This window comes from Xiphias gladius, chromosome 8 (assembly GCF_016859285.1).
Source record: "Xiphias gladius isolate SHS-SW01 ecotype Sanya breed wild chromosome 8, ASM1685928v1, whole genome shotgun sequence".
NCBI lineage: Eukaryota > Metazoa > Chordata > Actinopteri > Istiophoriformes > Xiphiidae > Xiphias > Xiphias gladius.
Window position 1 is genome coordinate 18,904,017 of NC_053407.1, and position 24,883 is coordinate 18,928,899.

The following is a 24,883-nucleotide window of genomic DNA, read 5'->3' on the forward strand; positions in this document are numbered from 1 at the left end:
GTGTCCTTGGGGGGGGTTGATGGGTGGGTGGGGTTGAGGGAGAGAAAGCTACTACAGACAGGCCAAAACTTTGATCCCATTGATGTGTTTCATGAGGCTGTGCAGCTGAAACCCAAGCCCAGTAACATGTCAGACTTTGTGAACTATTCTAAGCATCAGTTGCTGACGCCGAGATGAGGGGTGGGGGTTTCTGTGGGCACATATGCGCCTCCATAAGAGCTCCCAATAGGAATTGGTGGCCGCTATGAGCACCGTCTGACATGCTGTCCCTTAAAGTTGGGAAATAAAGCTGTTTATAGCCCCCATATCACAGTTCACAGTCCCGGATGTGAGAGTCTGGTCAGATCCATTTGTGGTGTGCGAGTGTGTTTTTAATGCTCCAAAACGGTCTTGTAGTCCAGAGTTTGGTCCAAAAGTGAGGATTAGTGCAAAGGCAGATCGCTAGGAGCTGTAGTGACCTTGGGACTACTTGCTGAGGGCAGGACAGAATTCCTGAAGGGACACATGGTCTAGAGTGACAAGGCCATCTGCTGTAGCGCCAGCAGTAGGGAGCGAGGTGGAGGGGGTTGTACACCGGGGTGCTGAGAATTCCTTTCGCTGGGGTGTGGAGGGAGCAGATATTCTGGGATATCACTGCTAGCACTCCACCGGGAAATGTATTTCTTTCGCGTTTTTCAAATGGAAATCTGAGGGAGAATTTTTGTACACTTGATGGTGAGTGGGGATCATTGCAGGGTTAAATGGGGAAGATATTTTTCTGGCCCTCCAGCTCTCCACAAAGCAGTTGGTGATAATGGTCTTGGTGTGTCGCTGTTTTACTTTTTTGGATCCAGTTTCCTTTCCATCTCAGCACAGTCGGAGCTGAGAGAGCGGGATCCGGTAGGCCTTCTGGCACCAGCATCTCAGAGGATCATCTTCAAGGGATCTTTGGAGTTGTGCTGTGCATGGCGAGGATCTACTTTCTTGCTGCCTCACTGAAATTGCATGGCCTAAACGAATGAATATTTTTATGAGGCGCCTTTCACCAGAGATGGGCCAGGACCAAACTAAGCAGCAGATAGAGAAGGGCCTGAGGCTGTATCAGTCCAATCAGACAGACAAAGCCCTGCATGTGTGGACAAAAGTGCTGGAGAAGACCTCAGATCCTGGAGGGAAGTTTCGGGTGTTGGGGTGTCTGATCACAGCTCACTCAGAGATGGGAAAATATAAAGATATGCTCAAGGTAAGCCTCAGTACAACAGAATGCTACATACAATAACTTAATGCAATTTAATTAAACAAATAACATATAATCAGTGTATATTGATGAGTATTCTTAAAAGTTTAATTTTGGGATAATGTGAATCTAAGCGATGCTAGATTTTGCTTGTGTAAAAAGTTCATTAATATTCCTACTCTGAAAAGCTTTGTGATCACTTGGTTTAGATAATTCATGTCAAGACATTTGTCACATTTTTAATACTGCGTGATCATTTCTCACGTTGTGCAACCAACAGTTGGGTGTGTATGTGTGTGTGTTATTGAGTGAGGTTGCAGTCCTAATGAGTGAATGCCACTGAATATCTCATCAGTTTTATATGTCGTCATGTCTGCTCGGGACTGGTACAGTTCACGCTGTTGTAGCATTTTAACATTCCTGCAATGTCCAAGTGATTATTGATCGACAAGAGGTCAAGGGGTACTTTCTTTCGTTCCATTTACAGTGATCTTGAAGAGCATGGGTTAATTTGTGGCTTCCACACGATGCAGAGTAAATAAGTGCCCTGCAACCTGAGTATCAGTGTGGGGTGTCTTGTTGACATAATCATCTTTACTCAAGCAGCACCCACTCTCTCTCACCTATAGGACTTTATAAAGTAGGGGCCTTATGTCTTTGAATTTGTCAGATCATTTCTCTTTTATTCAGTATTTATTTGAATTTAAGACTGCCCATCTTATTATTTGCATTTGCCTGCAAGTTTTCCATCACCTTACTCTCGCTCTCTCTCCCCGCAGTACGCCCTCGATCAAATCGACACAGCCAGAGAAATGGAGGACCCAGACTACCTGACAGAGGGCTACCTGAACCTGGCGCGCAGCAACGAGAAGCTGTGCGACTTCCAGAAAACTGTCTCCTACTGTAAGACCTGCTTAAACATGCAGGGCACCACGGTCAGTCTGCAGCTCAATGGACAGGTATGTCTTAGCATGGGCAACGCCTTCCTGGGCCTCAGTGTCTTCCAGAAAGCTTTGGAGAGTTACGAGAAGGCCCTGCGCTACGCACACAACAATGACGACAAGATGCTGGAGTGCAGAGTGTGCTGCAGTCTGGGAAACATCTACGTCCAACTTAAGGTACTCAATATACTGCTTTTAGTCAAATGAGATTTGATTGTTCTAAATCTGGCTGTAAGCTGATTTTGATTATCTTAATATGTGCTGCTCTGCAAATACAATCCCAGTCTTTGTTCTTTTATGAGACGTTTCAGATAAGGAGACTGAATAAAAGCCTACTAAAAAAATCTAAACCACTCAGATAGTTGCAGACTTCTGAGCTATGTTACTTTGGCAAACATTCATTGGACTGCACGTGCAATTTGATTGCGCAATCATTACCGATGTTGCCAGTGTATTTGTAGAGTATGATAACACTGCAGAGCATCCAAGGGAACATCATCAATGATTAGCTCATGTAGTACTGGGCATTGTAAAACAAGGGTGGAGCGAGTAGGCTGGCTGGCTGGCTGGCAGGGGGGGTTTATGTAGTACCCTTGACATCAGAGATTTGTAAGAGTAATCCCCCGGCTTCCCAGGGAGGATTGGTTTCAATGGGGTTGTGGTGAAGTGGTGTTTGAAGAATGCACTCATATGTCACATTATTTTCTGAAACAAAAAATATAATATGGTTGTTGGTGATCCTGGGGCATGCGGGCCATCAAACGCTCACAGTTTCTGGGCAGATTCTTTATTTTAATGCTGCCAAAGGTTGAATCGTCATGGAAAAAAAATTGCAAACCAAAAAGTCCATGTCGGTAGTAACTAAATAGGATGTAGTTCCATTTGTGGGCAATTTTGAACATAAGAGGTCTGACTCATGGTTCACATCTGCCAACAGGACTATGAGAAAGCCCTGTTCTTCCCCTGCAAAGCAGCTGAGCTCGTCAATGACTATGGCAAGGGTTGGAGCCTCAAGTATCGAGCCATGAGCCAGTACCACATGTCTGTAGCCTACAGGAAACTGGAGCGCCTGCCAGACGCCATGGAGTGCTGTGAGGTATTGTTTTATAACCATCCAACACGTGATTGCTGTCCTCAGAGACAAACTTACATAACTTATGGAGAATGTCACAGTTTTGGTTTCCCCACCCAACCCGCTGTCCCCCGATGCCTTTGGCTGTTCTGATGTTGGAGCTGCAGATACAGTAGATGTTGTGCCGCTGACAGGTGCAAGTGCCAGTTGCTCTGTTGTACCAGGCCTTAGACCTCTACAGAAATATGCTCACAGAGGCACTGGTTTAAAGTGTTAATGAAGAGGGTGGGTTTAGTATTTACTCTGTTCTAATTATGTACTCTGGGTGAAAAATAACTTGATGACATTGCCTTGAAGTGTAAAAGTATAGTAACAAAACAGCAGGAACCATTTCAGATTTATACTTGCCAAAAACATTTAGCGAATCAATTTACACGTCTTGTCATATTAGAATACCAGAGTACAAGAGGAGTCCTAAGAGTGAGACAACAACATCTCACATTCCCCATAACTTCTCACTGTGGCTCAGTTGAAAATATAGTGATACTGAAACTGCAAAATTTAAATTACTGAATGAAATATGCAACTGTAGTTCACTGGAATTATTTTCAGGATTTACATGTTGTTATTGTGATGGTAAACAATTCTGTGCTAAAGTTATAAGGCAAAGCATTCTGAAGAATCTTCGCTTTAATTAGCATAAATCATGAAGGTTAGGGTTTTACGCTAAAATTAAGTACATTATAAACATATTATACATTATAGTACTGCCACTGGATGAAAATGCACTTGCTAATAATACATCTAATTCAGAATCAAGGTTAATTAATTAATTTCCAGTTACATCTTCGCAGTATGTTGGTGTCACAGGTGACAGGGTAGGGCTCCTGTTTAATTTTTTTTAGTTTTTTTTTTAATTACCTCTGTCTCCTGCTTCGAAAGGAATCTATGAAGATTGCTCTGCAGCACGGTGACCGTCCTCTGCAGGCTCTGTGCTTACTAAACTTTGCAGACATACACCGCTGCAGGCATGACACTGATGTAAGGTGCCACCGTTTTTCTGGTCTTTAAGGATAATTAATATCTTTGCTTTTTTAACCTTTTTGAAAGTCAAATGTTTTGTCTCTAATATTTACATTCAATCATCTGGTCACCCGGACTACTACAGTATGTGGTAAACCTAATTTGGTATTTATCTTTTTCTTCCCAGAAAGCATTCCCTCGCTACGAGTCTGCACTGGGCATCATGACTGAGATTGGAAACCGTCTCGGGCAAGCACACGTCTACCTGGGCGTCGCAAAGTGTTGGCTTCTGCAGAAAGACCTTGAAAAGGTGCCTATAATTATACATGTTTGTTTTTTTTTTTTTTAAAAAGCAGCCTGGCTCCAGACTTCTGAACCGCCACCAAAATATCCGATTTGTTCAGCAATCCATACAAAATATAATGAATGAAATTAATCAAGAAAAATTGACAATTCAGTCTGATTATCACGCTGATGCTGTATGTAAACCTTTCTGTACAGCTTTGGAAAATATTAGTCTTGACACATAGCTGTTTTATTGGTTCTCTGATTCAGTATTTCTGTAGTAATTCTGACACACTCTTCCTCACTGTTCCAGGCTCTTGATTCTTTGCAGCGAGCACAGGAATTAGCAGATGGAATGGGAAACAAGGTACCTGATGCTCTTTAATTACAACCTGTAGGACAAATGGCTCAGGTTTATTTCTGATATGACGGCACGTATCACGTTGACAGTCTTTCTCCTGTATGTATTTTAAGCTGTGTACACTGAAGGTTCACTGCCTTTGCGAGGGGATTTATCGAAGCCGGGGGCAGCAGGAGGAGCTCAGAGAGCAGGTGGTGAAGTTCCTGCAGTGCGTCGAGGAGCTGGAGCTCTACTGTGGCATGTGTGGAGAGTCCATCGGGGACAGGGACCAAAAGCTGCAGGCCTTGCCCTGTTCCCACATTTTCCATCTCAAGTGGGTGTCCTAGCACAAGCGTATTCTTGCCTTACATTAGTTTTGACACGTACATTTCAGAAATAACACAAATTATTGACTGATTTTTATTTCAATGCTTTTCATAAATAAATTTGCCTCTAAAAGAAGCATCCGGGGTGATGTAGACTTTATAAACACAAGTGAATACTTTGTAGGTTTTCACACCTGGTTTCTAGAAGAAATCCAGTCAAAGACGTACTTAAATATGTGTATTACTTTATTTTAACACACAGTTACATGCTGACAGGTAAAGCTGTTGACACGCCGCTGTTTTATCCCTTCAGGTGTCTGCAGACAAACGGGACAAAGGGATGTCCTAAATGTTTCAAGTCCTCCATGAAGCCTGGATTTGTGTGATTGTGAGACGATGTTTGTGCATTGGATCTGCAGACACAGCGTGATGCCTCACAGGCTCCTGACTGATCTCAGAGAAGCAGGCAGCCTCAGGATGTGCTGAAGATGATTGAGGTGAATTAATTCACTGCTCTGTGCTGAGGATGCTGACCTGAACCTATAGTGTCCCAGAGTGCGTGAGGACGCGATCAAGGCATCCATCTTGTTTACAGACGTCAGTCTGTGAGTGACTGAAGCTGACTGAAGAGATATAACTGGCAGAGTTACATTTCAATACGAGCTGAAGAAGAAAGAACCTACATTTGCTCTGATGACTAGCCATTTTGTGCAGAATTCAAAAAGAGAGGAGTGGCGTCCAAAGAGCATTTGTAACTTGGTGTATTTGCTATTTTGTGCATTAGAATTCTTGTTGAATTTTGGAAGAATTCAGTGAAATCTCAGTAATCTTAGTCATAGGGTTTGTCGTTCTAATTCAACATTACTTTTTACACCACATCTGCTTGTTCATTACTCAAGACTTTTTGATTCTTTTCTTTCTTTCTTTTTTTGTAAATCAGAACACAGAGTAATTTCTGGATTTAACTGATTTCATACTTGGTATATTTATTATTGTATTCCTGTACATACTATTCTCATATAAATTTGTTTAAACGTTTGATTTATTTGAGGTGTTTTGTAAAACCTGAAGCTAACTAAAATCTCTTAACCATTCAAAAACTTGGATGTCTTTACAAAACAGGTACATGCAGCTGCTTTTTTTCCTTCTTCACAAAGATTAAGGAGCAGGCTCAACACACATTGTGTTCATTGAAATTCCTTTTCTCTAAATGTTTTGCTCTTAACTCTGACACCAACATAATATTGTTGCAATTTAAGGACAAATATTGTTGGGAAGGAATCCTATTGGGAAAGGATCTTCTTTGACCAATCACACACTTGTCAAATAATTCTTTAGAGGAGATACATACAGTCTGTTTTAATGTAGTGTTTTCAAATTTGTAGTCACATGTAAATATGAATTAATTGTTAAAATCTAAGGAGTCAAATTGCAATTATGTCCTTGCAAAGGCATTGTAATGTCAAGGCGATATTGAAGGCGAAAGCCAAAAAGCTGAGCTATGATGCTAATTGTTGCATGTTTTATTTATTATGCTGAGCAACAAGGTTGGATTACATCAAATTATGTATCCATGTAACTGTGTAATTACTTATTTTATAATTGTTTCTTATGGTATTTCTTAATATTCAGATATTGGCTTTTATCATTCATATTCTTTACATATTTGTTTAGTTTATATTAAACATTTTGTGATTTGGAAAAAAGCCACATCAATCAAAATCATCTTGGCTTACACAATGTTTTTCATATACAGTAGGTTTACCTCAAAAACTTTGAGCTCATTATACTGAATTTCTTTTTAGTGCTCTTTTAAAACATCGATAGGTTCAATTGTATGGTGAAAACGGAATAAATGCCCGGTACGGCAGGTACAGAATTATTTCAACAAATACTATTCACGGTTATTAAAACGTTCATAGTGAAATCAAGGAGGTGACGAATAATTTCATCAGACAAACTTGAGGAATACACAAACAACCTTTTTAAGTATTTTTTTCTCTCTTCCTTACATCATGTGAGTAGGTTGACAGCATGAGAAGAAAGAGACCAACACATTTACCTTTATTGCACAAGCACTTATGTTTCTCACTTCTGAACAGCACCTGGTTCTTGTTTGAGGTCCCTGCACCTAATGTTGATTAACTGTTTACCTGACGTACAGTCAATGTAAAACTCTTGTAAACCATAGATATTATCTACACTGTTTATTCTTGTTATCTGGGGCATGGGAAAGATTTTACTGACAGCACAGCCACTCATCTTTAACGGTTTAAACTACCTCTGTTTTTGACTCCTCAGAGAATTAATGCAGTAATCATGTAGAATTGTTATGTTTTTTCTAGACGTCATGTTGATATAACCATGATTTAAATGATTAATTTAGTCTGACTAAAATGCATTGTTAATATATTTATGCATTAAGTCAATCCATGTAACTGTGTCAAATATGGAGACATTTCATAATGGAAAATAAAGCACACAAAGTGAATTTAAATGTTACTATTTTGTTATTTTAGAGCTGCTATTTACTTTTTGTGTGTGTGTTTTTTTGTAACGTGTATATACATATATATTTTTAAGTTGTTGATTATTTTTCTAACCAAAAGTTAATGTCAGTGTGCTACCAAGATTTAGCAAGGACATGACTGCTTTTATGTACAGCATGTGGAATACTTGACGCCTATTTAACCAGTCGCACAAGTTTGCCAACATTCACTGAAGTTTCAACCAGATGTTCAAGGTTGAACCGCCTACAGTCATTACACTTGATGAGCAGGAAGGAGGTTTTCCTGTAACCTCACTTTACAAGATCACTTCAACCTGATGGCAGCAACAAGCTCACTCTCTGAAGATGACTTACTTTGTCCTCAGTGCTCCGAGATTTATTGCCTCCCTGTTCTTTTGAAATGTGGCCACAATATCTGCAAAGTTTGTTTACAGAAATTCTGGGAATGGAAAGGATGTCGGGAATGTCCTGTGTGTCGCACTGTGTCTGTCCCTGGGAGGCCTCCTATCAATTTGGAACTAAAGATAGCTGCAGATGAATATCAAGTGCAACGGACCGGCAGGAATCAAGAGGTTTGTTTTCTTCACCATGAGAAGCTGAAGATTTTCTGTCATAACGACGAAGAGCCCATCTGTCTGGTCTGCCAGACGTCAAAACAGCACAAAATTCACGAGTGCTGCCCAGTAGAGGACGCGGCTCAACAGAAAAAGGTAGAGTAAAAACAGAAGCTGGGACATACCTGGGCATTTTATGTACACTACAACAGAAGAAACACAGGAATTAGTTTGCTGTGAGAGCAAAGATTTTCTGCTACTGTGTTTGTAGTTTGGTTGGAATAGTTGGTTTCACAATGTCCCACAATTCAATGGTGACTTTTTCAAAGAGTCTTAAATCCTTTAGTTAAAATAATATGAAACACTGAAAAGCTGATCACTGATTATCAAGATGGTTGACAATTACTTTTCTGTCAACTGACTACTTGTTTCAGCTCTGGATTTTTTCTGTGAACATTTCAGACGGAAATTTCAGCCAAGCTGGAGTCCTTAAGGAAAAAGCTCAGAATACTGAACAAGACAAAGCAGCACTGGGAGGAAACAAAAGCCTATATACAGGTAACAAATTAATACATTTGCTGTGTCCAGTTGAAAGACAGGACACGGCAAATGTGTGATTTTATGTTCTCTGAACATAACATCTGCTTTGTTGTACCTCTACATGCGCCGACATTTCAGTATTTGTGGAGGCTACTGTTTTAATGCTGAATCTTACCGTGAATTGTTGAATTCACTCAGCACAGCACACAAATATTTCTCTTGTTTAATGCTATAAACAACCAGTTTCCTCAATATTACAGACCCAAGCGTATCAAAATGAGAAAGTTATTAAGGAGGAGTTTCAGAAGCTACACCTGTTCCTCAGGGAGGAGGAAAACACTAGACTAAAGGAGCTCAAAAAGGAAGAGGAAATTAAAACCCAGGTAATGTGCGAAAAGGTGGAAGACATCAAGGACAAGATCGAAACCCTCTCTTCCACCATCAGTGATATTGAGACAGCCCTCAGAGCGAAGGATTTACCATTTTTACAGGTACGCTTACAGCCATTATTCACACAACGTTATGGGAATTTCCCGAAGCCTCGATGAAAAATGAAAAAAAATAAAAAAATAAATGCCTTAACTGAATCCAAACCACAAACTTATCCAAGTGGACAATATTTCAGTCCAGGTTGCTTCCCCCTTAGGTCAAAATGTTAAAAATGGTCACCACACCAACAAATATACACAAATTGGATCATAGGCTCTATGACGACAGGCAACCGGCCCAGGGTGATAAACATCTCAAAAAAAGGAACAATTGAAAAAAATACACAATTAAAATAAATCCCAAAGTGTGGGAGTACAGTTTTTTTGTTTTATGGTACTTTCATTGCATCACTGTTTGTAAACTGTGTCTTGTGGTGTTTTGTATGTATTTCATTGTTGAATTTTATGTATTTTCACTGCCTATCTAGGGACGGGCAATATAAATTAGCTTAGCAAGTATCAAAATAGTTACATGAAAAAAACCATTGTACATGAAGGCCTAGATTGTATTTTTCTGTTAACACAAAACAAAAAATACATAAAACTGGGTTTACAAGAAATGTTTCATATATTCTTGGTTTAAACCTCTTGGGTTTGAAGTGAATTCAAGAATATTATAACACTTGTAGTCAGTTATTAATTGTAATTTTGGATATGTTTTGGGTGTAGCATTTTGTTGATAGTTGTCTAAAGTCTTGATGATGAAATGCAGTACCTGTACAGGATGTATGTGTATGGTGATAGAAAAAGATAGTCGACAGCCATGCTAGTGGCTCCGTGAGGCTGTGATGCTTTGAGCAAAATGCTAATGTCGGCATGCTGTCATTTCACACTGACACTGCTAACATGCTGATGTTTAGCAGGTGTAATGTTCTAACCTCTTAGTTTAGCATGTTAGCATGCTAACGTTTGACGGTTAGCACGGAATGCACAGCTGATGTTGATGGGAATGCCATTACTTTGGCAATTATTTGGACATAAAATTAAGTATTGGACATGATTGTGGCACTAGAGGAAAAGCCAGGGGATCACCAAAGTTACTAGGATAAATTGTCTGAGAACCATGAATGTCCGTATGAAATTCTGTGGCAATCCACCCAATAGTTGTTTGATATTTCACTAAAAGCCACTAAAGCCAACCTGCCAGTGGAGTCAGAGGAAAAGTGATGAGATCACCAAAGTCAGTAGGATTCATCTTCTGGGGACCATTAATGTGTATAAAATGTACTACTTCTTGATGTTTTAGTCTGGATCAAAGTGGTGGACCAAATGCTTTCTGTCTCTTACTATTTTGGATATTTTGATTTGTTTGAGATATTTTGATATTCTTCATATATTTCATGTATTATTGTCTCTGAACTCCCTTTCTTTAGGATTTATATAATGTCGCCAGTTTTCATCGTGTACTTCTTTTTCATAGTTGTGAGATGTTTATCATCCTGGGCAGGTTGAATATTTTACCACGTATATCATCATAGAGCCTGTCAGCCTATTAGTATATACAATCAGTTGTCAATTTATTAGGAACACCTGGCTAAAGCTAGTCCAACAGTCCTGCAGTAAATCCTACCTTCATGAAGGTTATATATCAACTGTATGATCATTTTGGGGGCTGTGGTTCGTGGTGCTGTTGAACTGCATTGTTTTATACTAAATGGTGTTTCTATTATTTTGTCTACCCCATTTAAATCAATGGGGGAAGAGTAAACAACAGACACACTTCTAAAATTATGCTGATTTCCAATAGTCGTGCACCTACCTGTGATGTGCATATAACTATGCTGCTAACTTCTTCAAGCCAACACTTCATTAATGAAATGTATTTCCTACTTTCTGTCTTCAACTAAAAAGGACTACAAGCAGACAAAGAAACGGTATGAATAACCTACTATCTGCAAAAATTAGCTCTAACTCCATGTCTCAATTAGATAATCGTCAATCACTGTAATCATTTCAACATGTTTTAGGGTCAAATGCAACATTCGTGAGCCAGAGTGTATCAGAGACATCCTGATAAACTCTGCAAAGCATCTGGGATTACTTAAATTTGGAATTTTGAAGAAGATGGCCAACATTGTCAAATATGGTGGGTGAACAAACAATTGCCTGCAAGTTCAAGTTTACTACAAAGGTATGAGTATTTTCAATCAAATGAACTTTGGTAACACTTTCAGTTCCCATCACTCTGGATCCAAACACAGCCCACTCCAACTTAAAGATCTCTGAAGAGCTGACCTGTCTGCAATACAGCAGTAAGCAGCTCCTACCTGACAACCCTGAACGCTGCACCAGCCGTTTGTGTGTGCTGGGAGCAAACGGCTTCACATCTGGAAAGCACAGCTGGACTGTAGAGGTGGGCCAAAGCAAAGACTGGTACATCGGAGTGGCCCGGGAGTCCATCAAAAGAAAGAGTACCATCTTCCTCAACCCTGCCGAGGGTTTCTGGGTGATTGGCCTGTGCAATGGAGACTCGCTCTGGGCTCAGACCTCACCTCGCACCAAGCTTGTGTTGAAGCAGAAGCCTGAGAGGATTACTGTAGAGTTGGACTGTGACAAAGGAAAGGTAGTGTTCATCAACACTGCTAATTTGACAACACTGCACACATTCAAGGACAGATTTACAGAGAGGATTTTCCCCTACTTCTCCCCTGGATTGTATGAGGAGGGGAAGATCTCCAGCCCTCTGACAATCTGTCCTCTGACCATAACAGTGGGTGTAAAATAGACTCTACAGTAGACAGTAGACGCATCTCGTCTCTAGAGGTACAGAGGACACTGTGTTTCATAATAGGAGTTGGTGTTAAAGCTTTTAAGACCGACAAAAATAAGAACAATGTACACAGTTTAAATATTGATCGTCCATGATTCACTCATGAAATTCAGCAGCAAACTGTCCGATAACATACCGTATCCAAAGAAGGTCAGAAGAACAAAATGTATGTATAATTGATTAATCAAGACTAGAAACATATTCAAGTATTTGAATTGTTTCATCATGTTCAGTTCTATTAAGCACTGATTCGGTGACATTAACTTTCCTTTTCTTTGTTTTTTGGTTTCCTCTGTGATGCCATATCTTTCAGTTTAGAGTCCAGTTTTCTTTGCAGATAAGCTTTCTTATTGGGATCCATGGATTTGTCTTTCTTCCCACTGCCAGCATAAAGAACGCCTTCTTTGCTTATTCTCATCCGAGCATGAGCCTTGGCTTTATCTCCACAGCCGTGAACCTAAAAAGTGTTTACAACATGATGATTACATTTGTGGAGAAAACACAAAACTTCCTACACCACAATTTTCTTATATTAAAGTTGTCACTTATGGTCAAATGTCAGTACACAGATTTTTAAAATACTCTCCTGGCACTGTTCATACATTTTCAGCATTACATTCAATACCAAACCTGATAAATCCCGCCTACATAGTCTTCTAAAAACACAAACCAAACCAAATACTATTTGGATGTGGTTTGTTCCTGTCTTACCTCTGGTATATGATGACTAAGACAGTACTGTCTGTTGCAAAAAAGGCAAAGCTGTCCAAGGGTTAGCACAGATGCTTTGCACTTTACAAAACTACACACACTTTCAGCTTTCATGACAGCATTGATAAGTGTGTCAAAGTCATCATCAGGAACTGCGGCAGCAGCAATGTCGCAGGCGCCTGCCTTCGTTCGGTTCTTTCCTAGGTGAGAAATGACAGAGTTATAGAGACAAAGGACAAAGGCTTCACATGGCAGAGATGTAAGAAAACTGTTAAAAATCTGATGTTTCTGCGAACCTTTGGCCTTCTTGGATGATTGGGTCTGAGCTGGTAGGATGGTGTTCTGCTGCTTTTTCGGTTGAGCGTTTTCTTCTCTCTTCTGTTGCTCTCTCTTCATTCGCTCCAAATGTAATCTTTTCAAATCTAATGGAGGTTGACACTGCGGCTCACTTTGGGGATTTGAGATTATTTCCTCTTCCCGGGCCTTTTCTTCTTCTTCTTGTGCTTGTGCTTGTGTCGGCTCCTCAGCTGGTGCTGACTCCAGGGGCCTGGACACAGTGATGCACCTGTCTTTCCCTTCACCTTTGCTCTCGTGCATGAGGCCCAGCTCCTCAGCGATCTGGTGGACCAGCAGTCGGTCATGAGAGTTAAAGGATGACGGGAATTGTAGTTCACTCTGATTTAAGTCCTTCAGAAACTTCTCCACCTGTTCTTTGATCTCAGTGTATCTGTTCTTCCTCTGTTCTTCCTCTGTCAGTGCTGACGTACAGGATTTTGTGTGCTTCTCTGAGCTAGCATTGTTTTCCTTACTGCTGCTACCAGTGGATTTCTTCTGTCCCTGCTTCGCCTTGCTGGGAGTCTGATCTTTGACCCTTTGTTTAGTAGATGTGGAGCTGCTGGCAGATGTATTAGCCTTGGTGTCTTTGTGGTCACGCGTGTAGTTCTGTGGCACGATATCTTGGATGTACTCAAAGGCTGTTCTGACCTCACCAAACTCAGTCACGTGATCAATCAGGGACTTCAAGAAAGCATGATTCTGGACAGTTTGTGTGTCGCACACTACAGCAATGTGGCGTCTCGCACGTGTAACGGCCACATTTATTCTTCTGTCCTCCGCCAGAAAGCCAACTTCACCTAAAATAAAAGAATGAACAAATATGTTTGTATGTACGTAAATCGATTCTGCTAAAGTCCATGGTGTGGCGGAAACAGATACGACGTCAGAGCAAAAAAAAGTAAATTGAAAAAAAAAAAAGACCTTTTCTGTTGGATCGAACTAACGACAACACCACAGCCTCTTTCTCTCTGCCCTGAAATCCATCCACTGACTTTATCTCCAGCTCTGGATGCCTCGTAGACAGTTTCTGACGCAGAAGATCGACCTTTACAGAGATAAAAACATTAAAACCAAATCACTGAGTCATTTTGAGACAACTGTTGGATCTTTTGAGTTAATTTTAGATTTCCAGTTTAAAGCAGGACTATGTAACTTTTGCTGAGTAGCAGCAACAGCAGCCTCTGCGGCCACAAGTGGTAATTACAGGACACTTGTGCATTAAATTCTGTTGGGCTCTTTAATAATTCATTTCCTATTTTGGGGATTTTATTTTAATTATTGTAAGTGTGGCTTTTTCATTTAAGAAATTTAGAAAGTAAAGTTTTGCATTATTGCTATGACACAGTACAGCAGTGAAAGTTGTTCAGATATATTTTAATATACATTTCTTCAAATCGGTGACTTACTTGTAAATTATATGGGGCAATGACAGCTATGTCTTTAGCTTTAACCCCAGCTTCAGTCAAGGCCTTTATGTGCAGTTGAACAATGTCCACCTCACCTGAGGATACAGTACACAAACAGTTAGATCCCATTCAATTCAAATAGTTCAAACGTTCGGCTTTACTGCAATCAAAATGACGGACCTTGATTGCCTTTGGACTGCTCATCTGTGACCTCCATTTCACTCAGACCACAGCCTGCAGTGTCGATAAGAAGAAGCGCCGTGTTGGTCTCTTCAACACAGGCGACTCCTGGTAGATCTCTGTTTGGATCAAGGACAGCATATTTAACAGTTATTATAAATAGTTATCCTTCACTGAAATACAAAGGTCAGATATTTTCCATAACTAAGCCGAGTCTCACTTTAATAAATGCCTCTCCACGGAGCTGTGAGCAGTCAGTCTTCCCTGATACATCTCTTTGGAGGCCCAATCCATGATGGCACTGTTCATGCGGTACTGAACTGTCAGCATGCGGACCACTGTGTCCCCATACATCTGGATAAGTCTCTCCATAAGACTGAGAGACAAGCCTTTTGATGCAGCACTGGGGGAAACATAAGAGAACAATATGCACCACACAATCAAAGTCATGTAATAAGCTCTTTTAAAAAGCCCTGAAAACCAATTCCTTCAATTTGCTTTTTACTTTGGCCAAAAAGAAGAATACCCTTTTTACTGCCAAAGTTACAACAGTTGAAGTGCTGAAAGGATTAGTTGATAAATCAGTTAGCTGATAAACAGAAAATTAATTGCCAACTATTGCGATAATCGATTCATGGTTTTGTTCATTTTGCAAGCAAAAATGTTAAAAAAAAAAGTCAAACTGAATTCTCAAATGTAAGGATTTTCTGCTTTTGTTTATCATATATGATAGCAAGAAGCGAATCTTTGGGTTTTTTTGACTGTTGGTCAGAGAAAAATAATTCAAAGATGCTATCTTGGGATCTGGGAAAGGACGTTTTGCACAATTTTCTGACATTTTATAGACAAAACAATTAATCAATTAATCAAGAAAATAATCTGCAGAATAATCAATAATGAAAAATAATCGCTAGTTGCAGCCCTATAACATTTGTGGTAATTTCAGATGCCAGATTTCTGTATTTGTGTTTTTGCCTGTGCTCTTCTCACTGGTTTTCAAATGGCAGGGCTGAGTTGGAAAAGGGCGATATACCTCTGTTCACTTAGTTTAGGAACATTTGAATTGACATGAAAATATGATGACAGATGTGGGCTTGTGTTGCCTGTGCCGGCATTCAAATCTGATCCAACGACATTCACACAGCCCTGGTGAAGCAGATTAGCTGAGTTTCTGAGAGTTACACTCTCAACAAATAACAACCTTCATTTACTTTAACTTTGATTGTGGCTTATTTAGTCATTCATATTTACAGTATAGAAAGTTATTGCTTCAGATTTAAAACCATTATTTAAGAACAATGTTTTAGCTGTAGGCAATATTAAATATTAAATCTTGAAAGTTGTTAAATGGATAAAAAAAAAAAAGGAAAACCTGCTTTTTACATTTGTGATTTGATAGTAGGTGGTAACTGCTTGTAGTCTCCAGCCAGAATGCACTTGCGCGCTCTGAGCAGAGCGATCCAGCAGCTGCTCTCCAGGGCCTGAGCACACTCGTCTATCACCACGCAATCAAAATGCTCTGCTGGCAGGAACTTAAGAGGGCCGTCATCACAAGCACCTGCAGACACAGACAAGTGCTCCCTGATTGCCTTTCATCATCACCGCTACAACTGGCTGATATTTTCTTCACTCAAGGCCATTACTGACCTGTGTTGGTAGCTAACACGACATCAGCACTTTTTAGGATCTGGGCAATGGCAGTTGCTTCCCTTGCTTTCAGCTCTTTTCTCAGCTCCCCTATTTCTCTTTTGAAATTCACCCGCTCTCCTTTTTCATGCTTCTTCTTCATTCCCATCTTGAAGATAAATAAATAAATATTACAAATAATTCAAGTTAGCACGAACACTAGTAGGAACACACAATAAAACACTTACAAAAGCTTTATCGATGTCTTTTCGGATGTCAGTGATGATGTCTGCGTTGTCGCTCTGAGATAGGATGGCATCCAGTGAGTGTTTCTGAATGGACTCCAGCAGTCTGGCAGGGTGACCCAGCCTCAGGACTTTGGCCTTGCACCGGGCTAATCTCTCCACTAAGTTATCCACAGCCACATTAGATGAGGCACAGCACAGGACCTGCAAAAAAACACAAGAACCCGATGAAAGTGAAATGACAATGATCCTGTCTAGACTGAGATGCTGCAATGATAAATGCAGTTACCAGTGACAAGGACACATAAATATGACTAAATTAATCAGTGGAGACAAAATATTCACATTTACACTAATAAACTCAACTTTCTGCACCTTTTGGCCTTGTTTGACTGCTTGCAGGATGATCTCCACCACTGTGGTGGTTTTCCCAGTGCCTGGAGGTCCATGAATCACAGCCAGTTCCCTCTGAGCCAAAGCAAAGGACACAGCTTCTCTTTGGGAATCATCCAGGTTCAAGTTAAAGAATTCAACTTCGTCTGATGAAACGTAAAAGACATGAAGCCAAAATTAGTGTCACTGATTTGCAAGGTTTTGAACAGTGTGCTCCATACTACAACAAAGCAGTATTCATAGAGCAATTACAGAGGCCAATTTCTGATAATATTTGCTTTGTAATGTATCGCTTACTTGGCTGTGATTGAGAAGAAGGTTTTGTGTCTCCAAAAAGAACATTGATCAGATTGGCCGCTGGTCCATTGCTGTATCTATTTAATGTATTTAAAGCACTGCAGGCACAAAAATCCACACAGAACACATTAGTCATTTTAAGGTTTCTCAGCTCCCTTTTATCTGACATGCTCGGTAAAGACTTTGCAGTGAACTTTACAGATGTTACTCACTTTTTCATTCGTTTGTAGGTGACATCATTTGCCAACTTTAACAGGCTGTAAAGAGCATCTGTATCAAAACTGAGCCCGTCCTTTGAATCGTCAAATGCCACACTTATAGAAGCTTGGCTGACCCTGGTCACTATCCCTGTGCCAATCTGAGTGGCCGCAGTGCATCCACCAGTGTCATACAAGCCAACTATATCACCTGTAACAAAACACATAAACGCCACATTAAGCAAAATATGATGATAACAAAAGTCACAAAAAAAAAATCCAGATCAAATGTTTTGTTTTTCCATCTCACCAGGTCCAAAACTGTTGCTTGGTAGAGATGAGAAACCAAGATGCTTTCTTGGCTCTAGGACTACGACTGTGCGGCCATACAAGCCTGTGGACTGACTTCCTATCTGCAGTTTCAGCAGGCAAACACCTTTGTTTTGAAGATCCTTGAGAGAGATGTTCTCCTGCCATAGCCTGACAGCACAAAACAAGACTGTAATTTTATAGTTACATCTATCAATAATAACACTTTGTTTTGTTAATATTTTGTGGGAAAAACATTGTAGGTTAAGCCCAAAGGCCTGCCATTCCAGTTAAACATATTAAAATCTCCTTTTAGAAAAAAAGATATCCACCAAAATCCACATAAATGTTGGTATACCTGTCTTCGGGACAACTACACAGTCTGTCAAAACCGATATGTAATATTTTCTCTATGGCTCTGGACGACCTTTTTGTCAAGTGTGATATCTTATTTCTACTGACCGCATCTGAATGGCTGCATCCCGTCATTTGCTCATGTCTGTTGAAGTTCATGCAGACCATTTGCACGCAGCCCACAATTTATGACTGCACTGACAAACATTTATGAACACTTCCATGAATGCAGACACCCGGTGCTGTATACACAAGACGTGCATGTCCACTGTCAGCGTCCGTCTTGGACTATATCCAGCTCCTGATCAGGCCAATGATCAGGGTAATCTTGGCTCGGGCTCGGACACATCAAATTTATAACAGAGCCTGCATTACAAACTGAGGCTGTGGTTTGAAAGACATGGGAATTTCTCTGGCAGGGATACGCTATGGAGTGGAATAATGAGGAGTGTAGGACCCAGTGTATTTGGAGCTTGACCCATACCAGGGGCTAAAACTCACAATAATTCTGAATCTGTTGCTTCGTTTTTGACCTTTCTTTTTGAATTTGTCTCTTCCAAGTCCCCCAATTTCATGGAAGTGAAGAAAAAAAAAACTGCGGCAGCCCCCCTTGCAGAGTTAAGTATTACAATCTGGATGTTATTTTACATACCTGGTCTCCTCTATTTCAGCTTCCCTCTCCTCCTGTAGAAGCTCGAGTGTCTTTGACACAAATTGTTCAACCGCCATCACTCACTAAAAAAGACCAAAAAGATAATCAGTGTGAAAGCACAGTTCCCAATACAAGTCAGTACCACCTCACTTAAGCAACAGAAACCAGACAAACCAGAAGAGGATCAACTTATTAACTGTTTTAACTGTTAAGTTTTAATGTTAAACACACGCGGTCACAATGGGCTGTTAAAAGCAATGTTGTAATTTATGGATAGGCTAGTTCTCCTATTAACAAGGGTGAATCTCACCAGTGGTGGAGTCCAACTAAGTACATTTATCCAAGCACTACACCTAAGTGCACTTTAAAGATATTTGTACTTGAGTCTTTCCATTTTATATTTTATACTTTGAGATCCACTAAATGTAAAATGCAAATATTGTACTTTTTACTTCACTTTATTTGTAGCATAAATATATTGCATGATTTAAATTTGACTTTACTTTGACCATACATAGTAATGTATCAGTGATAATAATCCAATAAAATAACATAACAGTGGGATGATCATTCTGCTGCATGAGTTCTGTTACACTACTTGTACTGAAGTAAAATTTTAAATGCAGAACTTTAATGGAGTATTTTTAGATTTTGGTATCGGTCTCTTAAATTATGTAAAAAGCCTAAATACATCTTCCACCACGGGATCCCACAGCCCATGGGCCTGTCATGCGTTATCATTTTATCCGACTGTCGTTAACGTTAAGTGTAACAATATACATACAAAAAACAAAGTACGGCTTAGTAGTTTAATATCTACAATAGTCTATAATTATCTTCATGGAGAGAGTTTCCTCATTTCCAGAAATGCTGTCATGTTAGCTTGCACACCACTTTTTTCCTGTAGCTACAGTAAGCAAGCGAGAATGACACTCACCCATTAACGGCAGATATCTGAAAAAGACGCCGAACGAGCTAATGTTTGTCAGTCGTGGGGGACAGTTTGGGAGTCTCTCGGCCGTGTCTTCTGAGGCTGGTAGGTTTGTTTGACTCGCGTCGTCTTCTTTGATTGTGCCGGACCGTCAACACGTTAGTCACACTGCCACCTGCCTGCTCAGATGACCTCCCTCTCACCCGCAGGCTGTGTTGCCAGATTTGACTGACAAAAAGAAGCCTAATCAGAGCCTAGGCGTTATGCCGGGCCACAACTTGAGTCCCGTTTTTTTTTTTTTTTTTAAATCTATCTTTGTTTACATTTTGTTAAGTACGCCGAATTCACTATTAGCAGTTCGTGATTGCTATCTCTTATTGTATATAGTGACAACTATCATAAATTAATTTGATACCGCTCAAAACTTAAAATGTGATGTTTCTCAGGCAAGTTCTGGAGCTATAAGGAGTGTTTTTTTTCCGATTTCTTAGCGGGTTTATGGACGTTTATTTGTGATGGACATCGGAGATATTGACATACTCAGAGATCGTAAGTCACATTGAATTTAAAAATATGTATGGTGTTCATATAACTGAGTTATGACTCCAGTTTTTGACATAAATTGCAGAAATCTGGCGCTAAACGTTTTAAAGTAGCCGACCTGCCGCCCCAATGGTGCAAAAAGTAGCCCAAACTATTGCAACCCGCCCATATTCAATTTCTTTCTGCCAGGCAAGACCGCGCAATCTGGCAACCCTGCTCGCAGGCCATATGCTCTACTTTTATTTTGAAAAGCACACAATGCGGAAGTTACACGGCTTCGTTCAACCTCCAGAAACACGTTGAGCTCAGCTGTCGATCAAGCTGGCACCAACCGCCCGACAGTCAAAGCCAGTTTGTTTCTCATAAATTCGGGTTATAAGTTGTAGCCGTAGGAACGGGGCCGTTCTGGCTCGTCGTTCTGTGTGATTTCGGACCGCCGGTGAATATGCTGGTCGTCAGTCTGCCAGATCTCTGTCAGGAAGGACGCACTTGCGCTGCAGACCTGCAGCCCTGAGCTAACCTCATTTTAATTGAACTGCTTCGCGACACCTTTTCACTGCCTTTTTGGAAATGAGGACGGCGTTGGTCCTGCTGCACGCCATCTCATGCTGCTGGCTGGTCCGTGCCACACTCTCAAAAACCGATGCAAAGAAGTCGCATAAAGCTGAGGCTGAGGCGAGTAACTTCAGGTCTTTACCTCGAAACGGGTGTGAGCTGTGTGTGCTGTCAAGTCCTCCTCTGTGTGCCTGGCATCAAACTGCATTCACTTGAATGTTCCAGTTTCAGGGAGAGGCCCTTATCCGCGCCTGTCACCTGTTTACTGTCCCTGAAGTGTGCTCTTTTCTCTGTGATCCCACCGTTCAGACATCTCCAGCTGAGATATCTGTGTTGGAGAGAGGCCTTGTTGTGTCAGACCCGCACTGGAAAGACATAGTGAAGGAGGAGAAGAGACACTGTACTCAAATCAAGAGATCATTTAAAGGACCAGTGCTTGGATATGTCACACCTGTAAGTCTGAAATCCAGTCACCTGCACATCTGCGTCCTCCCTGGCTTCTGTTCACCATCTGACACCACTATTACCTTTACCTCAAAGGGAAGAGGTTCAGATTTTTTTCAAGTCTGTCTTAAAACAAGACTCACATGCCAATATGCATGTTGAAGGAGTTATTAGATGCCTCTATTATTCCTCCTCAGTCAACTGGATGAAATGATTGTTTCACACGTATGTTTTGACACACTATCTGAATTACATGTTGCTGATGTATTTTCCCACCCTGCAGTGGAACTCCCACGGCTATGACGTTGCCAAAATGTTTGGCTCCAGACTGACCTCGGTGTCCCCAGTGTGGCTCCAGCTTCGCCGACGAGGACCGGAAACCTTTGACGTTACGGGGCTCCACGACCACGACCCAGGTAAGACGATCCATACATCGCTGCCAGTCAAAGAGGAAGCTCTCCTCTGGTTCTTCATCCCTTATTAAAGTGTCAACACAAATGACTAATGTACATAAAGTTATGGTGTCTTTTTGTCTTTCCAGGATGGGTCAAAGCTGTACGCAAGTCTAACAAAAAAGTCAGGATGGGTAAGTGGATGTCCGGCCCGCTGTCCACACATCGAATCAGATCTGTTATTGTGGGTCAGTGCAAGCGTTTCAGGTGAGACTCTGTTGTCTTATCTTTTAAATGCTCAATTTTCTTTACTCTCAGTGCCCCGGCTGTTATTTGACGGCTGGTCTTACCAGGACTACATGAGCGTGCTGGGGAGTGAAGATGAAATAGAAGAGCTGGGCAGTGAGCTGGTGGATGTTGCAAAGGTAATGAAGTATTGACTTTAGTTCGAACTCTCTTGCAACAGTGTACAATTTTTGTGCAGTTTGTGTAATGAAGCTGCGGCCTTGCAGACTGAGGGTTTCGATGGCTTCACCTTGGAGCTGTGGAGCCAGCTGGGCGGTAACAAAAGAAAGTGAGTTATTCTATTGCCAGAGCAATATTCTAACTCTGACATTTTGTCTTTGTCTTTGAGATGATTGAAGAGTGAAATAAAATTAATCAAACATTTGCAATCTTCTCCGCCCAGGGAGCTGGTGCATTTGGTGAAACACATATGTGAGAGTTTGAAGGCTAAGAGATTGGACTGCATTCTTGTCATTCCACCTGCGGTGACAAGGTGAATGAAAATAGCTTACTTTCAACAACTACAAATGATTAAAAGTAAATAAGTGAAACTGATGCTGACTCGCCTTTTTCTTTTTTCTTTCTTTTCCATCGTGATCAGTACGGGGCAGCCAGGTATGTTCGGCAGGGAGGAGTTCGAACAGTTGGCCCCGGTAGTCGACGGATTCAGCCTCATGACGTATGACTACTCCAGCGGTGCTAGGTGAGTGCACCGGGCCAAGTGATGTATATTCATTGAGGCAGAAATGGAGTGGTTTTAGGTAGTTTCACAACATTAATGCAGACAACGTTCTGAGTTACATGGCTTTTTTTCTTTTGTAATAAATAGACCAGGCCCAAGCTCTCCCCTGCCCTGGGTGAGAGACTGTGTTCTCCAGCTTGCACCCAACACTCAGTGGAGACAAAAGATCCTGTTGGGGCTCAATTTATATGGCCTTGATTTTGGAAGCCAGGGAACAGAGCCAATCCTGGGGGGAAGGTAAGATAACACAGTGACTATTGCTTGAATTGTTTCACAATTTAGCAAATAAAGTTTTGCATGTTTAAATGTTCAAAATTGTGTGCTCCACTGATTTACACTCCTATAACATTGTCAGACTCATGAAGATGTTTTTTTTTTTTAAAGCATCAAAATCAATGCTGCAGAACTGGAGATAATGTCTTTTAATTTTACGCATCGTTCTTCCCATCCGTATTATCTACAATGCATCTTGATCTCCGACAGTTCAGTTGGATATTCAGGTGTGCTCCCCAAGACCTGTAAACAGACTCTGACATGTAAAGTCAGTGGAGTTCCCCTTTGAAGCCCTTGAAAACTTTTAAAATCATAAATATTGCTCTATAACATAAACATATTCATGACCAAATAGGTAACAATCCAAGTTAAAGTTTGGAAAAGAAAACGTCACCTGCATGGGTGTTTAATCGGATTTGATTGGCAGTGGCCTGGAAACAACCCCACATCTGTGATCAGATATTCATTCAAATGTTGCTGAACTCTGACTAGTGCACAGAAGTACGTTACGTCACCGTTTTCCAACTAAACCCCACTCATCAATCCAGCGAGAAGAGCAAGGACAAAAAAAAAAAAAAATACAGAAACCTCTCATGTGAAATAACCCAAATTTTTCTAAATTTGGCCAAAAACAACGTGTATTTATAGTAAGAAGCTGGGGGAAGTCAGTAGGTTGTCAAGGCCTAACACTTATCTTTAATTTTCTGTAGGTACATTGAGATTTTGCGAGAACACAGGCCCAAACTTCTCTGGGATGAATACTCTGCGGAGCATTATTTCAGTTACAAGAGGTAATAATACTATAATACTTTGAATGCGCAAATATTGGCTTCCAACAGTATCTTTTAACAAGATCTGACCCTACTCTTTCATTTCAGGAACAATGCAGTTAAGCATGTGGTGTACTACCCATCACTGAAGGTAAAGCTCTTCACATTTTAAGTTAGTTTGTAGTCACAACATACATAATGTTAAGACCAGGTGCCATTTACTTCACAACTTAACTTGGGTTTACATTAACATGTGGAGATGAACATTGTTTGAATTATTTTACAGTCAGTCTACCTGAGAATCTCTTTAGCAACTGAACTGGGAACTGGAATTTCCTTATGGGAACTGGGACAAGGACTGGATTATTTCTACGATCTCCTATGAGAGTTGGACTTGTTATTGAAGGCCGGGGACCTTGGATCATCAACACAATACATATATATATTTTTTTTTCCTCTGGAACATGGTGCAGAAAGAACTCAGGTGCTGTGTGCAGGTATATTTTTCTTTTTCTCTCTGAGCAACTGAAGTGAACTCTGAAATGAGCCATTGACAGGTTTTAGTTAATACTCAACCTGTCTGAGGGTCATGAAAAGTGTTGAGAAATCTTGTCTACGTAAATGAAACTGGGATTTGTTGATTTAAAAAAAAAAAAAAAAAGTACAAGCAGCAGCCAATAGGTACTTCTGTAGGTTACATTCCTGTTCATCAATGATATTGTTGGAAAAAAAAAATCTACTTGTACAGTTCAGTCAGAGTGCAGTAACACATCTCCATTCAGCAACAGAAGGTGCATGATCACCAATGTGTACAAAAGTCTAAATGAAGGGGTATGTTCTTGTTCAGAGGCCTTCAGAGTTCACGTGCCACAGACATCTGGTCAGTCTGTTTTGCTCACCGTTGCCCATAAACATTTCTGCTTTTGGATGCTTGCTTTGCTTGTTGTGAAGAGAATTCCTTTTCTGGCTTTGAACATCCATCATCAAGAAAGCATCTGCTCCTGACACCCCGTTTTTTTTTTTTAATTTTTGAAAACTTCAAATAAAGATGTTTGATTGTGTGGCTTTTAGATTTATAACAGCAATGAGAAGCAAAGACTTTGTATTTACAGTGCTGCCAAACATCTGTTCGGAGCCAGCATCTTCCAGTATTTCTCTGAGATTAATGTTTGTTTAAT

At 40.6% G+C, this 24,883-nt stretch overlaps 4 protein-coding genes across 5 annotated transcripts; 3 read left to right on the plus strand and 1 right to left on the minus strand.

Annotated features, from left to right (window-relative positions):
- The first annotated feature begins 57 nt into the window (after positions 1 to 57).
- On the plus strand, positions 58 to 6,244 carry rapsn (receptor-associated protein of the synapse, 43kD). Of its 2 annotated transcripts, XM_040133765.1 has the most exons (9): positions 58 to 714; positions 834 to 1,222; positions 1,996 to 2,334; positions 3,095 to 3,253; positions 4,172 to 4,270; positions 4,440 to 4,562; positions 4,851 to 4,904; positions 5,012 to 5,211; positions 5,517 to 6,244. In XM_040133765.1, exons 2-9 carry the CDS (start codon positions 998 to 1,000, stop codon positions 5,587 to 5,589), a joined length of 1,272 nt encoding a protein of 423 aa, XP_039989699.1. In that variant the 5' UTR covers positions 58 to 714; positions 834 to 997; the 3' UTR covers positions 5,590 to 6,244. The 2 variants fall into 2 exon arrangements, with proteins under 2 accessions (XP_039989699.1, XP_039989698.1); XM_040133764.1 differs by having other exon boundaries at positions 58 to 1,222.
- A 1,781-nt stretch (positions 6,245 to 8,025) lies between these two features.
- LOC120792875 (zinc-binding protein A33-like) lies at positions 8,026 to 12,019 on the plus strand. The gene is made up of 6 exons (XM_040132258.1): positions 8,026 to 8,422; positions 8,729 to 8,824; positions 9,067 to 9,297; positions 11,146 to 11,168; positions 11,262 to 11,380; positions 11,469 to 12,019. Exons 1-6 carry the CDS (start codon positions 8,030 to 8,032, stop codon positions 12,017 to 12,019), a joined length of 1,413 nt encoding a protein of 470 aa, XP_039988192.1. The 5' UTR covers positions 8,026 to 8,029.
- On the minus strand, positions 10,552 to 19,749 carry ighmbp2 (immunoglobulin mu DNA binding protein 2). Its single transcript, XM_040133680.1, has 16 exons — positions 19,708 to 19,749; positions 18,771 to 18,853; positions 17,766 to 17,935; positions 17,471 to 17,666; positions 17,259 to 17,356; positions 16,944 to 17,107; positions 16,572 to 16,772; positions 16,345 to 16,492; positions 16,081 to 16,255; positions 14,918 to 15,100; positions 14,698 to 14,816; positions 14,518 to 14,612; positions 14,033 to 14,156; positions 13,072 to 13,908; positions 12,776 to 12,975; positions 10,552 to 12,521 (listed from the first exon to the last, which is right to left on the minus strand). Exons 2-16 carry the CDS (start codon positions 18,845 to 18,847, stop codon positions 12,324 to 12,326), a joined length of 2,985 nt encoding a protein of 994 aa, XP_039989614.1. The 5' UTR covers positions 18,848 to 18,853; positions 19,708 to 19,749; the 3' UTR covers positions 10,552 to 12,323.
- A 764-nt stretch (positions 19,750 to 20,513) lies between these two features.
- chid1 (chitinase domain containing 1) lies at positions 20,514 to 24,367 on the plus strand. Its single transcript, XM_040133773.1, has 12 exons — positions 20,514 to 20,919; positions 21,109 to 21,252; positions 21,527 to 21,659; positions 21,785 to 21,829; positions 21,954 to 22,060; positions 22,148 to 22,209; positions 22,324 to 22,413; positions 22,522 to 22,623; positions 22,750 to 22,899; positions 23,646 to 23,726; positions 23,814 to 23,856; positions 23,992 to 24,367. Exons 1-12 carry the CDS (start codon positions 20,815 to 20,817, stop codon positions 24,088 to 24,090), a joined length of 1,161 nt encoding a protein of 386 aa, XP_039989707.1. The 5' UTR covers positions 20,514 to 20,814; the 3' UTR covers positions 24,091 to 24,367.
- The last annotated feature ends 516 nt before the right edge of the window (positions 24,368 to 24,883 follow it).

Excerpts from the sequence above, each read along its gene's own strand:
- rapsn (XM_040133764.1), top strand. The coding sequence starts at position 998 with ATGAATATTTTTATGAGGCGCCTTTCACCAGAGATGGGCCAGGACCAA. Across the intron at positions 2,335-3,094 it reads ACATCTACGTCCAACTTAAG|GACTATGAGAAAGCCCTGTT; the intron begins GTACTCAATATA and ends ATCTGCCAACAG. Across the intron at positions 4,563-4,850 it reads TGCAGAAAGACCTTGAAAAG|GCTCTTGATTCTTTGCAGCG; the intron begins GTGCCTATAATT and ends TCACTGTTCCAG.
- LOC120792875 (XM_040132258.1), top strand. The coding sequence starts at position 8,030 with ATGGCAGCAACAAGCTCACTCTCTGAAGATGACTTACTTTGTCCTCAG. Across the intron at positions 8,825-9,066 it reads AAACAAAAGCCTATATACAG|ACCCAAGCGTATCAAAATGA; the intron begins GTAACAAATTAA and ends TCAATATTACAG. Across the intron at positions 11,381-11,468 it reads GGCCAACATTGTCAAATATG|TTCCCATCACTCTGGATCCA; the intron begins GTGGGTGAACAA and ends TAACACTTTCAG.
- ighmbp2 (XM_040133680.1), bottom strand. The coding sequence starts at position 18,847 with ATGGCGGTTGAACAATTTGTGTCAAAGACACTCGAGCTTCTACAGGAG. Across the intron at positions 17,667-17,765 it reads AAGCAACAGTTTTGGACCTG|GTGATATAGTTGGCTTGTAT; the intron begins GTGAGATGGAAA and ends GTTTTGTTACAG. Across the intron at positions 16,493-16,571 it reads AAGACATCGATAAAGCTTTT|ATGGGAATGAAGAAGAAGCA; the intron begins GTAAGTGTTTTA and ends TTTATCTTCAAG.
- chid1 (XM_040133773.1), top strand. The coding sequence starts at position 20,815 with ATGAGGACGGCGTTGGTCCTGCTGCACGCCATCTCATGCTGCTGGCTG. Across the intron at positions 20,920-21,108 it reads CGCATAAAGCTGAGGCTGAG|ACATCTCCAGCTGAGATATC; the intron begins GCGAGTAACTTC and ends CCCACCGTTCAG. Across the intron at positions 22,900-23,645 it reads GAGCCAATCCTGGGGGGAAG|GTACATTGAGATTTTGCGAG; the intron begins GTAAGATAACAC and ends AATTTTCTGTAG.